The 12,301-nt window shown below is 36.1% G+C and overlaps 1 protein-coding gene across 4 annotated transcripts in view; it reads right to left on the reverse strand.

Moving 5' to 3' along the window:
* Window positions 1-5,264: 5,264 nt before the first annotated feature.
* PCMTD1 (protein-L-isoaspartate (D-aspartate) O-methyltransferase domain containing 1) overlaps window positions 5,265-12,301 on the reverse strand; it is a 69,356-nt gene continuing 62,319 nt past the window's right edge. For all 4 annotated transcript variants that reach the window (XM_058528687.1, XM_058528690.1, XM_058528689.1 and 1 more), the window contains one exon: window positions 5,265-7,277. In XM_058528687.1, coding sequence (XP_058384670.1) covers window positions 6,910-7,277 — 368 coding nt within the window. In that variant the 3' untranslated portion in view covers window positions 5,265-6,909. The remainder of the gene's footprint in view (window positions 7,278-12,301) is intronic.

Below are 12,301 nucleotides of genomic sequence, written 5' to 3' on the forward strand. Positions count from 1 at the left end.
TATACTACTCAGCCATAAAAAAGGATGAAATATGGCCATTTGTGTCAACATGAATGGACCTTGAGGGTATTATCGTAAGCGAAGTAAGTCAGAGGGAGAAAGTCAAATACCATATGATCTCACTCATAAATAGAAGACAAAAAGAATAATCACATAGAGACAGAGATTGGATTGGCAGTTACCAGAGGGAAAGGGGAAGGAAGGAGAGTGACAGGGGTAACTAGGCACATGTGTGCAGTGATGGATTGTAATTAGTCTTTGTGTGGTGAACATGATGTACACCTGAAATTTATATGATGTTATAAACCAATGTTACCACAATAAAAAAAACAAAATATAAATTTAAAGAAAAAAGCAGAAGAGAGAAGCAGCACGCCCTGTGCCAGGCTCACAGCAATCACTCTGTAAACACTGGGTGAATAAATGAATGAAAAAATTTTTTTAAAAATGTATAGCACAAAATATCATTTTGTAGTAATATTTATAATGAATGTAAATGGATGGAATTCTTTAAGGAAAATTCAAACATTGTCAAAAAAATTTTTTTAAAAATTCCGCTATATTTTGTTAATAAGAAACACACCTAATACATAAGGATACAGAAAAGGTCAAAAATAAAAATAGAAAAAGATACACTATGTGACTACTAATCAAGAGAAAAACTGCTATATGAACATTAGACCAAACAGACTCGGACTCCAAGACTATGAAGAGGGTTCCTACATGTTAAAGGTTCAAATCACCAAATAGACATGGCAAACCTAAAGTGTAGTATCATGTAGTATCATCACATCAAAATACACAAAGCAAAAATTCAAAGAACTACAAGAACGAATTGATATTCCATCATCAAAGTGAGAGATTATGCCAGAAATTAATAGATGGTGTAAGCACACACATACACAAACCTTTAGACAATATTCCATTTGAACAATACAATTAGAAACTTGATTCAACTGACATTTATAGAACACTACACTGAACTGCAGAATATATATTCTTTTTAGACACACCAAGCCATTTATTAAAAACAACCATATAGGAGAAATAAAACAAAAAATATGGCTTCTCTTGTTCATCACTTCTACTCAGCACTATACTGGAGGCACCAACCAGCACATCTGGCAAAATGAAAAAATAAAATCCAAAGGAAAATATAAACTGTCTTTATTTAAAGATGATTTGATTGTCTATGTAGAAAACTTAGAAGGATCATAAGACAGTGTTAGATTTCAGTAATGTAAAAAAATGAATAAAGGGAGCAAAATATAATTTTAATAAATACAACAGCACTGAAAAACATGAAATATCTACAAATAAATCTAACAAAAGATGTTAGAGACAAAATTGTACACCTTTATTAAGACATAATAAGATCTAAATAAAAGGAGAGAAGTACCATGTTCATGGGCTGTAAGACTCCATACCATAAACATGTTAACTCTCCCATAAAATAATCTATAAATTCAATGTGATGCCAAAGAAATCCCAAAAGAATTGTGTGTGTGTAATCTAAGAAGCTGATTCTAAAATGCATATCAGAGTCTAATGGTCCAAAAGCAGCCAAGAAACTCCTGAAATATAAGTTGAAGGGACTTATGTTACTAGATCAAGAATTATTGTAAATACACAGAAAATAAAACTGTGTAGTGTTAGCATAGGGATCCATAAATCGAGTAATAACAGAAGGCCTAGACACAGAGCACCAACATAAGAAAACAAATTTAAGACAAGTTAACACCGCAGATCAGAGGAGAAAACGGGGACTTTTCAAAAAATGGTGCGGAAACAATTGATCAACAAAGTAACAAAAAAAACCAAAGAACCTAGATTATTTCCCACCTGACACAAAGATCAAGAGCAGGTACACTATAGACGTAAACATGAAAGACAAAAGTCACACAACTTTTCCAAGAAAATATAAGCTAGTATTTTCACGACCTTGGGATTGCGCACGTGCGAAGATGAATTTGACAATTACACTTGAAAATGCCAGTTCATCAAAAGACGCCACAAACAGAATGAGAACAGCCACAAACTGAGAAAAGATATTTGCAGGCGTGTCTGCTGGTTTCGCCACAGACATCTTTGCCACAAGCGTTTTCGCCACGTCACTAATTGGCCATAAAGGCAATTCTGCTGTAAAAGAGAAAATCATGAAAAATAAAAAAAGGGTCATTAATTTAAAAGGACATAATGAAACATGAAAAAATGAATAACGAAATTAGATTTTCTTGCAAAATACAAAATATTTGAAAACATTTAAAATGTGTGTATGCAGATGCATGGCAATGCTGCACCAAGAACTGATTATTTTGTGTGTGAATTGTACCTAACTCAGCACTTCTACGGGTTTCTTCCTTCTATGTGGGTTCAAATCTATTCCCTTGAAGAAGAGGCCCTTGGCCTCTTTTTCTCCTCCAATGTAGTGTGTTTCAGAATAAAAAACCAACTCTTGGGGCAAATCGTCGTCACCTGTCAGCTCGATAAAGCCATCAGTAAGATATGGCTAACTGGAAGAAATGCTATTTTAAGACCACCACCACCATGTCTACTCATCAATGTATAGCCCATTGTAAGGGCTAAGATTTATATTACATAAAAATGGGAGTAACTGCGAGAACTTCATCAATGAAGAAATGAAACCAAACTGCAAAAAAAAAAAAAACACCTGTCACCCAGTTATTTCATCTTTTACGGCAAAACAGCCCCACAGCCAATTAGTTACCCAGCAAAAAAGCTTTCAGCAAAGATGTCTACAGTAAAGATGTTTACTACCTGGAACTATCTGCAATACGTGTAACTGACAACGGATTAATATCTAAACTACATAAGGAAACCCTAGAAACCAATTCTTTAAAAACGAAACTACCTAATGTTACAAGACGTGAACCGGCACTTAACAGAAAAAACCGAAAACCAAGAAACACTTGAAAAGATACAAGACCCCCTTAACAAGTAACAAAGCCCATATCACTTCACACTACCCAATAGGCAAAAATCACTATCAAATGTAGGTGAGGATATAGCATAATTAGAACATTTAAACATTGCTAGAAGGAACATATATTGTGACACTATCTTGAGAAACAAATTTGCACCATCTAGTGAAGGTAAATGTATACTATGACCCAGTACTTCTACTCCTAGACATACACCCTAGGAAGACTCGTGCACATCTACAGCCACAAGACATGTTGAAGAATGTTCACAACTGAACTATTTGAGAGAACAAATGTCCATCAACAGCAGAATGAATAATTAAACTGTGAGTTGTGAATGTTAACATAATATACAACATGGACTGATCTCCAAATGGTAATGCAAAAAAGTGAGCTGCAGAAGAATGCATACAGTATGATTCCACTTACACCAAGTTGAGCATGTATGAAGCCAAATAACATATTATTTAGAGATATAAGCATATGTGGTAAAATTAGAGCAAAAAGCAAAGTTCTGATAAATACAAAAGAGGTATCCCTGAGAAGGTAGGGATTAAGATGAGATTGGGAAGCGGCATACAGGTTACAGTAATGCTAGTAGGCAACCCTAGTAGTAGGTACACACGTGTAGTTACATGCACACTGAATTATTTTTGAATTATTATTCCTTGTACTTTGCAGATATCTTATAAATATCCTTCATTATCTAATGAATATTTTCTAAAAATAAATTTTTAAACTCTAAATCTTCAGAGGCGGCAATAGTCAAAAGGAAATGAGATGTCCAAATACAGAAAACTGAATACCATAACTCAGCATATATCCATAGGTGTATTAAGATTTTTTTAATTAAAAAAGAAGAGAAAAAGAAAAGCCAGTGCACTGGAGAATGATGCTTAATTATATGCAACTGTTTATTTAAAATAATTTTCCAAGTCTTCCCATAATTTAACAGGTTTTGCTTCACTTTTATCATCTCAAACAGCTAGAAACCAACACTTACAATTTTGCATTTTATTTTAACCACTACGTACGCTACTTTAATGACATTTTTCTTTATTAATACTAGAACCAAATATATAGACCAACAAGCAGTACAGACAAATTATCTCCTGGGTAGTTCTGGGTCGTTGATAGTTTCTTGGGTTTTATCAGATTGTGGTTAGTGCAATGGAGTCGATTCTCACTCCTAGCAACCTTGCAGCAGAACAGAACCCTGCTCGGTCTTTTTGTGCCATCCTCTCACCTTCCAGTGTTATCTCAGACAATGCTCCACTATATTCATGGGGTTTTCACAGCCAACTTTTTGGAAGTGGGTGACCAAGTCCTTCCTAGTCTGTCTTGTCTGGAAGCTCCACTGAAACCTCTCCACCATGGGTGACCCTGCTGGGTTTTGAATTACTGGTGGCATAGCTTTCAGCATCACAGCAACACACAGCCACCACAGTATGACAACTGAGAGACAGGGGGTGTGGTTCCCTGACTGGAAACAAACCCCAGCTGCCGAATCTTAACCACTTTCTGGATGCTATTTCAAGCATCTCCAACTAGATGTCCGACTTAGGAAAATCATGCTACTTCCCTAGGCCTACTTTCTCTCTGAAAAATAAAAGACTAGATTAGATTATTTCTTTTGTTTTATCTGGCTGTAAAATCCCATGAATATATTCCTCATCATTTTCAATTAACTTTACTCTGTCTTTATTTGCTACTTCATCTATAAAGCATAATTATCCATACCTAAGTAAACATGAATTCATTAAAAAATAAACACAAACCAAAATATTCTTAATCATTCTAATATATTTCCATTAATCGACAAAAGGGCTTTCACTTGAAATTTCATTAGTTATTTCTACTTCTTTATTTGAAGTCTATTAAGCCACAACTGTAAAATGAATGCATTTAAAAACACAAAAGGTACATATCAATGACAAAAAATATGCAATGATCATGAAAATCTGCTGTACACTTTGTCAAGGTCAACAGAATGAAAGACAGTATGAAAAGTCAATCTTCAAATATATCCTTAACAAAATCTCTCCCTTGAATAGTAAAATCATCATTTAAGAATATGTATGTTTACATATCTGGACACCAGCTCCAACAACAAAGGAGGGTGGGGATGCTGGAAAAAATACATGGGCACCAGGAACTCAAGATTAAATTCCTAAAACTAACATTTAATTCAAAAGAAAATGAACATTTCTAACAGATGACAATTGTATGAAACTATTTTTTTTCCTTGATAGAAATGAGATGGGGCATCAACAGTTAGTAATCATCTATGAAAAACTGTGGCGATATCCACAACCCCTAGCCCCAATCACTGGTATAAAACAAATATCTTTCATGAAATTATCTTTCGCACTACTAAAATATCCTTATTTACTTGGAATAATTCATGTTTAGAATATTTTAAGCACTTGCTTTTAGATGTGTGGAATTACCAGAGCTGAGATTTTTGAAACCATCTATATATTACTAATAGTTGAATCTTTGCAGAGAGATAACAATCCTTTCCCTATACCTTGATTGGGTTGCCTTAAGCATATTTGATCAACTATTTAATAGTGATGCTGGTGGTAATAAGTGATACTTTCAAATTTGTCCTTTTCAAAAATATATAATCCATGTAACACTAAGTAGTAAATATCTTATACTGTAGACTTTCTTAACAAGGAATGACTGTTTTCAGGCCCTAGTAGAAAGAAAAGAAACAAACCAATAATGCCATTTACTACCTGTTTTATCACTGATAAGCTATAACTAACATTCAAATGATGGATAGTTTAAGTACATGATATTAAGCGAAAAATAAAAATTATTATAATTCTACCCAAAGAAACAAAAAAAAACACATGGGAAGAAGTTAAATGAGCACAACGTAGGTCCCAAAGATTACACTATGATTCTGAACTGCATTTTCAAAGCAAATGGCATCTACATACAATGTCTGTGAATATTTCCTATACTACAAAGATGAATTGCAAAGCAAGTGTAGGCTAGCTCAGCCCTGCCTTGTCAAAGACAAAATATTCAGATGAACAAAAAGTTCTGTCTGCTGAAGTGTACCCATTATCCAAATCTGCTCTGGCCGTCACTCAGGCTTATTCACTCGCTGTCTGTGCTGTCAATAGTCGTATAGGACGACGGATTTTTTTTTAAAGCCAACATTTTAGAATCTAGAAAAAACTGTCTTCTACAACACCAGAGAGTAAGATAACCTCATTATTTTTAAATACTGAAAATGTAAAGGGTCCATACAAATTAAGAGTTGTATTAAGTATATACTTCTTACTTCAATATTCACTTGATGTGCTCTTAAAATCTCTATGAGAGAAGCAGATCTTTTCCTCATGTCTTTTGGCAATAGATTCAAAAGCAAAAGTAGCAGTGCTGTTGAATTCCATGAAACTTTTTTTAAAGCTAAATTATTCAATATCTGTATTGTTATTGCACTCATATATTGCCCGGAATACATCTATAGCAACTCAGCAATAGTGACTGCAACAAAAGTGGGTCTACACAGCATTTGATTTCCTTACTAGATAAGAAAGTTTCCATAGAAGATATGCAAACAGCTGCGATTCAAATCAGATTATATATGTTAAACAGTTATTTAACCTTCTATAAAATTAAATCTAACCCTCACTACTACAAATCTGCAAGGAATCAGAAAAGGATTTACAGTACAGTCTTGACTATTGTTGCATTCCACTCTTGGAGTCACTCTGACTTAAAACAGTAATTTTTCTAAGATTTAAAGAAAAATATATTTTATAAAAGGGATTCTTTTTAATCACTGAATACATCATTTTTATTATTAAGACAGAAACAAGTTATACTTTTTTCCACTATAGTTTGCTCTGATGAAAGAAAGAATTCTCTCTTTTAACTCCTAACAAATGCTACATTTTCAAGACTAAAGGAATTATCAGTAGGCATTCTTTCTTCTTGATCTAAGTTATTTTTCTCTAAAATATGTCAAGTAAGCTTTTAAAGATTCAGGAAGGGGGAGCTTCATGATTTTTTCTCTCAGTGAATTCTGAGGTGGCTCCTCTGGCTTGACGGCTTCACTGTGATCTTTCTCCTCCTCTTCTTTGTTATCTTCTTCCATTTTTTCATCCTCCTCACTGTCTAGAGGCTGAGGAATAAGCTGATTACCCACGAATACGTAAGTGTTAATTCTCTGTTTAACTCTCTTTCTTTTCCTTTTGGGGGGAGCCCTCTGAGGAATCCCCTTGGCCTGCATCTCGTCATTTATGAAATTTCTAAGTGTGCGTCGAATGTAAATACGAGCCAAGTCCTGGAGATTCCTGACAGCACAGGGGGCTAAAAAGAAACACACACACACACACAAAACACAAAAAGCAAAACATTATACATTGTTCATTTCTTCACAGAACAAAATATGTATTTCTCAGCGAATATTAGAAAACATAGAAAGTATAAACACTCTGGCTTTCATCTAACAAAGATTTCACGATGCTTACTATACGCCAAGCACCATTCTAAGCACTGAGAACAGTGGACAGTACAGAGTTTACGTGTACAGATATGTGTGTGTGTGTTCCCATGCATATGCATAAAGATTCTTTGGAAAGATAAATGAGAACTTAGAAACAGAGTACATGAGAATTAAGTAGTTAGAGGACAAGAATAGGAGAGAGATTTTACTGTACATATTTTTTTATATTTTTTGATGTTGAAAGAACTACCTAGTCAAAAAACTCAAAGGCAACATTTGAACAGCTGCCTCGGTCTGAACTCTAAAGCTATTACACACATGCATGTGCACACACACAGTTTCTATCTTTCTGTAAATCAACAAGCAGAACTGGTTCACAGGCGAAGGGAAACCAGAAACCAGCATGATAAACAAACACTTTAATAGCCCAAAGAAACACCAAAGCTTTCTTTAAGTTATTGATGTTCACTTCTATCAAATACATCACCGAGTTGGAACATATCCTGTCTGCTTCCCTCCCATCTCCCTCAGATACATAAATGCAGAAGCCCTAGAACCACATACTCTTCTTTGTAGCCTGTTCCAATACTTTCCACATAGAGAAATAAATTCTCTATAGTTCCCACCTGAAATTTACTTCTCCTAGTTTCCATCCCTGTGGAAATAAAACTATTGTCAAGGATCCTTCTCAAATATCTAAACAAAACATAGTTAAACAACATTAAAAAAGTCTTCATCATTTATTTTTTATTTCTTTACTTTTGATACTCTTTTCTGGATGCCTCCCTTCCAAACGTTTTTGTTAGAACATTCGAAACCCTGCCTTCTTGAGTTATTCACGTGTGGTCTGTCTTTGCCATCAGACTGTGAGCTGTAGGAGGGGAGGAGCCGTGGCGTTCCTCTTCACACTCTGCACAGGGCCCTGTAGGCACTAGCCTTGCACAGTACATCATGCTGCCCAAGGCTCACAACGTGCTTCCTGTGTTCTTCTCCCAGTACCCCAGTACCTTGGGCTATGCCCAATCACAAGCTGGATACATCCTGCCATAGTAGGTATAGCTTTTCACAAAACCCCAGGATAGGAGACTTTTTAGACTGATTCAAAGATCCCTTAACATACACCTATTTGGCCCACTACAAAACCTTTTCTTCAAACTGTCCTTTTTCAACTCTCTACTGAAACCTGAAATGGAAAAGAATTCCAAAGAGCCATATCGGGCATGTTTGGCTAGAAATCATTTGTTCTACTGTCTGGGCCTGTCCCGCACTATATGAGGTGGAAACTGAAACAACATACAACAATTGGAGTTCAAACCCTGCTTCTCCCAACAATTAGTTTTGTGAACATGGATAAGTAACAACAGATGTGAGATCTCACGCCTTCTATGTTAAAACGTGTAAAATATCACCCACTTTGCCTACTTTACAAAACTGTTCATTAAGTTATTTAACATTCATTCAACAACTCTGTGTTAAACTATATACCAGGTACTGTTAAAGAACTCATTCAGACAGCAGATGATTTAGACTAAGAAAGTCCTTGGTCTTATGGAGATTATATGTTTGGGGGGGCGGGTGTTGATAAAAAATAATTATGGAAAAAAAACAAAACAGAGAATATGGGAAAAAACACCAATGATGCAGAAAGTAACACAAGGGCATGGCTACTTTCGATTGGGCAGTCCCAATGGTCTACCTGAGGAAGTCAGTCTGAGCTAGGATCTAAATGACATGAGCAAATAGCCATGTAAATACCTTGGGGCAGAGGGAATATCAAAGCCCTACGAGGTATATGAGCTTGGCATGTTCAAGGAGCTGAAAGAAGGCTAGTGTAGGTGAAGTTTGGAGCAGGAGGAAAATAGTAAAAAAAAACCTGATCAGGCATGGTCTTGTGGAATGTGCATTATATTTACCATGCAGCTACTCACGGGTTTTCATAAGCCAGAGGTTACATGAAAATGATGCTCCGGCTCCTCTGTGGAGCACAGATTGTCAAGAGAGAAAGTAGGTTAGCTGGAACACTCCACTAATCCATGTGAGATATGACCACACTATGGTGGAAGTGGGAGTGGGGGAGGGTGGCAGTAAAGATGAAGAGTAGTGGGCAAATCTGAAACATATTTTGAAGACAGGATGAACAGGAATTGCATGTGGGAAAGTTTTTGGCCCAAGCGACTAGGCAAACACTAATGTCAATTACTGACATGACAAAAAGGAAGAACAGTTTGAGGAGAAGAAAATCAAAAATTTGTTTTGTGTTAAAACTCAAGTGTCTATTACCTACACAAAATGGAGATTTCAGGAATAATAACAACGACATACCAGTCACCATTTTGATGTTTTACGTGTAACAAGCCAGTTAATGCTAAGTGAGGAAAGTGAAGTCAAGAGAGTTTAAATAGCTTGCTCAAGGTCACAGAGGTCCTAAGTAATGTGAGCTGGGACCTGAATGCAGGCATCTGACTTCAGAGTCTATGCTCCTTTCCAACCACAAGCAGTTAAGTCATGACTCTGCGACTCAGGGGCAAGGTCAGGGCTGAAGATAGAAATCTGGGAGTCATCAGCCCATTGTGACATACAAAGACCAGGAAAGTGCCCAAAAGGAAGTGTAGACAGGGAACAAGAAAGGCCGAAGCTCGCGCAGGCTCTGCAAAAGGGGAGGGTGGAAAATAATCTATAAAAGAGTTTTAGAAATTAAAAGGAGCTAAGAAATAGAAGCTATAATGAGTCTTTTCAGCTGCACTTGAACTTCTCTTACATTACTGGTATTCTCTTTCAATACCTTAATTATGTTATTCCTCTGCCAACATTGTCTGTTATTCCAGGGACACTGTTAGAATGATGAAGCTTTCAATCCTAAACTATCAGAATACCTGAACTTCATAAAAACCAACTAGACCCAGAGTGGAAAACGATTTAGACTTTATTTTAGCAGTTTCTAATACTCAGAAGTCCTAAAATAGCATCCACATAGGCTTCATTTAAAAGTTCTTCTGAATGATACAAAAACTTTTAGATAATTCTCAGCCCTACCTATTAAAAAATCACCAATATTTTCTGTTCTTTAACATTCCCTTGTTTCTAATGCTTCCAGTTATGAGACAAGAATTTAATGGACCAGAAAATACTAATCCTGACTGCAATAAAATTTTATTCTGAATTGAAGCTTTCACTCCAAAATTACAATTAAGGTTATCTCTAACACACACATGTAAGCTCTGTTTGTTTCCCAAAAGGAAGTCTCTATTTAGATTTTATAGGAACCCAGCAGTCAGCACTTACATTTTTACTTGTTAACAAAGACTGAAAAGGGCACTTTATTTAGGTAAAATCCACAAAACCAACAATTTTTTGCTATTTTTAACCTATAAAAACAGCAACTTCAAACAGCTCAATCTGGTATAGTGCCACAATTTATGAAGTCTCTTTTGTCCCTTGTGATACCATGATTTATAATAAGAAATATACATTTGGCTTCCCATTCCTGACACAGAGCTCCTAAGACACCTGAAATTTCCTAAGTGATAAGAGCATAAAGGTTGTTCATAAGAAGTTCCTTTCAACTACACCCAAGTTGATGTTAATGAGGTGACTTTTGGTAAGCCCCTAAGGATGCTGGGCTGGTTGTCAGGGCAAACCAACCATGTGATTAGAGGATTGGAACCTTCAGAGGGGGACGGGCTGGAGGTTGAGTTAATGACCAATGACCAATGATATAATCAATCAAGCCTCCATAAAAGCCCTAGCTAAAAGGGTTCAGCAATTCTGGGCCGATGAATATGTGGAGGTGCTGGGAGGGTGGCACACCCAAAAAAGGCATGGAAGCTCTGCACCCTTCCCACATACCTTGCTCTATGCATCACTTCCATCTGGCTGCTGGTGGATCCTTTTATAACAAACCAATAATCTAGTAAATAAACTGTTTTCCTGGGTTCTGTGAGCCACTCTAACAAATTATCGCACTCTAGGAGGGGGTCATGGGAGCCTCTGATATATAGCCAGGCTATCAGAAACACGGGTGACAACTTGCACTTGGGACTGGTGTCTAAAGTTGGAAGAAAGGGGCAGTCTTGTGGGATAGAACCCTTAACCTGTGGGGTCTGTGCTAACACAGGTTAGTGTCAGAACTGAGTTAGATCACAGGACACCTAGTTGGTGTCCGCAAAGAAATGGAGAATTGCTTGATGTGGAAAAACCCACACACCTGGAGTACACCAGTATTCGGTGGGTGGTGCACAGAGGAAACAGAGTTTTCCTTTAGTTGATGGAGAGTTTTTCCTTCACCCCTTTCCAAGGGGCCTGCCCTGAACTTTAAGCAGTGTATCGTTTTTAGAATGTCTTATATCAAAGAAAAAACAAAGAAATATGACTTTAAGTTGAATAAAAATTAGTGATAAACCTGAGGAAAAGTTATAACCACACTTCAGTAACTGTTTATATGAGCAATTTCACAGCTACAAAATACATTTAGCCAAGAATTTGCCTGTGTACTTTTTTAGGGTTTTTTTTGTACTAACATTCTTTCATATTTTAACTCCCTACAATTAATGAAATAATGTTCTCTGAACAGAAAGCTATTTTAACAGAAAAGGAAACTGCATACATCCTATTAAATTTTGACAATAATTTTCAAACTTTTTTCATTCTGCGAACATTACTACATGAAGCGTTTTTTAGAAATTCAAATTCCTGACTCATTTTTATGTTGGTAGCTGATGACTTTTTTTTCTTTTTATGATAGAAACTTTCAAGTACATACAAAAAGAGAGTCAATAGTATAAGGAACCCCATTTATACCAAACACTCAGCTTCAATAATTACTCCTTATGGCTAATCTTACTTCATCAACACTCCATTTCCTCTTCCCATCCCTATCCCAGATTATTTT

Source organism: Diceros bicornis, chromosome 33, assembly GCF_020826845.1.
Source record: "Diceros bicornis minor isolate mBicDic1 chromosome 33, mDicBic1.mat.cur, whole genome shotgun sequence".
Classification (NCBI taxonomy): domain Eukaryota; kingdom Metazoa; phylum Chordata; class Mammalia; order Perissodactyla; family Rhinocerotidae; genus Diceros; species Diceros bicornis.